This window comes from Pseudonaja textilis, unplaced genomic scaffold (genome assembly GCF_049901715.1).
Source record: "Pseudonaja textilis isolate UNSWEBS1 unplaced genomic scaffold, rPseTex1.2 PTEXSCF22, whole genome shotgun sequence".
Classification (NCBI taxonomy): domain Eukaryota; kingdom Metazoa; phylum Chordata; class Lepidosauria; order Squamata; family Elapidae; genus Pseudonaja; species Pseudonaja textilis.
In genome coordinates this window covers 670,951-673,029 of record NW_028262865.1, presented here as the reverse complement: position 1 = coordinate 673,029, position 2,079 = coordinate 670,951, and the positions used below count along the sequence as shown (strand labels likewise).

The following is a 2,079-nucleotide window of genomic DNA, read 5'->3' as shown; positions in this document are numbered from 1 at the left end:
TGACTCATGTTTGACGGGATAGCCCGCTAGGACTCCGAAGTCCATCTCTCGGGGATTGTTTGCGAGCCAGGCTTTTGCCCCTTCGGTACTCGTCGCTTTTGGTTTTCCCCGCCTAGGTGTAAACCCTTGTTTTGTCTCCGCCTTAATTTTCGTTTTCGTTCGATAGTTTAAATCACACACACATAAGTCAGCAATAAATCTACGTAATTATAGTCTATGTTTTATTCAATTTAATTTACTAGATCTCCATTTCCTGGCTATTTCTTGATGTCAAACAGGTTAATAGTGTTAATGTGACTTTTTTTTCCCTCTTTTGAACTAATGGCCTATAGACCCAAATCACTTAGTTATCCCTGTGAATTAGTCTTACCAATATTATGAATCGTATGAATTATTCATTATTATTCATTATTCACAATGATTAATGAGTTATTAATTAGACAAGGATGAATTGTATGTGTATGTATATATATATATGTGTGTGTGTATGTATATATGTATATATATATACACACATTTATATTTATATATAAATATAACACACACATACACATCTATCTATCTATCTATCTATCTATATCTATCTATATATACATATACATATACATACATACATATACATATATATATGTAGGTCTAGGTACGTTCAGGTCTTTTCCTATGTAAGATTCAGAGTATCTTGGTGATGTTTCGGCGAGGTCCCCCTCGCCATCCTCAGGCTGAAGTCCTTCCGTTTGGTGTGTTCGGATTTTAAGGGACAGTTTGTGTTGACCTTGTTTTGGACTGAGTCAAAAGCTCTTCCTGGGAGAACTTTTTTTTTTTTCTCCTCCAGCCTGAAGGTTGAGTTGGAGATAATAAAGGGATTCTTCTGGCTTCTCTGACTGGGGTGGCCTTGGTGCCACGCCCCTTCTGGGTCATCGCAAGCAGCATTTAAGATAGTTGGACTATAATATATACGGTGACGACGAAACAGAGAGCGATGATTGCCGCGACGATAATATTTTCTCTCAACCACCCAAATTTTTCGGCCATTTTGCGAGTGTTGCGGTTCTCCGCCACGAAAACCTGGACGATGGCGTCCCTCAGGTTGGGCTCCCAATACAGCCGGTTGATGTAGTACCGCCCGCCGTTCTCGACGACGGTTCTCCTCACTATCGCCATCAGCTCAGAGACCTGCCTTGCCCGCTCGTCGCCCACCGCCCTGTTGTTGAAACCGCAGAAGCGGTGCCCGCACCGGCGGATCAGTTCCTGCAGGTTCCGGTTGTCGGCGTTGCGGACGTATTCCTGAAGGGGGGTCCCTCCCAGATCCTCCACGCAGGTGAAGAGGACAACGGTGTGCCGGGCGGATTTGGGCCCAAAGATATCCCAGACGCACTTGGCGGCGACGGCGTCTTCGGCGGTGAAGCGTCCCACCTGGGTGACCAAGATCAGGGCATGGGGGCCGGGCTGGGAGAGGTCGACGCAAGCCAGGATCTCCCGTCGCACGATCTCCGTGAAGTCGTCAGTGTCGAACAGGCCTGGGGTGTCGACCACGTAGACCTCCATGTCCTGCCAGCTTCCCTGCCCCCTCTGGCACCTCAGGGTGGTGGTCTTGGCTGACACGGCGGACTCAAACTCCTTCCGTCCGAGGATGGTGTTGCCCGTGGCGCTTTTCCCGCCGCCCAACTTTCCGACCAGGATGAGCCGGAGTTCGGCATCGTCCCCTGGGAGTTGGAAGAGACAGGGAGACGGCGTTAGGGTGGAGTGTAGTTACACCGCCGGAATGGAATTCAGGGCATGGATTCAGTGGTTGACAGAGAGAGTGGAGCGGGGGATGGAGGGAGTGAAGGAGAGAGAGAGAGAGAGAGAGAGAAAGATGGATAGATAGCCAGAGAGGGAGATAATAGAAATAGAGATAGGTGGATGGGTGGGGGATAGACACAGATGGAGGATAGGATACATAACTATAGATGGATGGATGGATGGATGGACAGATAGAGAGAGAGAGAGTGAGAGTGAGAGAGAAATGACAGATGATAGGTGGGTAGATAAATGATAGATGAGATAGAATGAGAGAGGGAGAGATAAATGATAGATAAT

At 47.5% G+C, this 2,079-nt stretch overlaps 2 protein-coding genes and 1 long non-coding RNA gene across 7 annotated transcripts in view; 2 read left to right on the top strand and 1 right to left on the bottom strand.

The window, feature by feature from the left end:
- The window catches only part of LOC148123718 (uncharacterized), a 194,116-nt gene that overhangs the window by 13,747 nt on the left and 178,290 nt on the right, over positions 1-2,079 (top strand). The window lies entirely within an intron of this gene.
- LOC113453370 (GTPase IMAP family member 2-like) overlaps positions 1-2,079 on the bottom strand; it is a 132,179-nt gene that overhangs the window by 72,265 nt on the left and 57,835 nt on the right. For 2 of the 3 annotated variants that reach the window (XM_087918953.1, XM_087918951.1), the window contains exon 3: positions 201-1,703. The exons of the other annotated variant lie outside the window; for it this stretch is intronic. In XM_087918953.1, the coding sequence (XP_087775079.1) occupies positions 931-1,703 (773 nt within the window). In that variant the 3' untranslated portion in view covers positions 201-930. Of the gene's footprint in view, positions 1-200; positions 1,704-2,079 lie in introns of those variants that run through there. 3 annotated transcript variants of the gene reach the window in all.
- The window catches only part of LOC113453807 (GTPase IMAP family member 3-like), a 137,203-nt gene that overhangs the window by 98,202 nt on the left and 36,922 nt on the right, over positions 1-2,079 (top strand). The window lies entirely within an intron of this gene.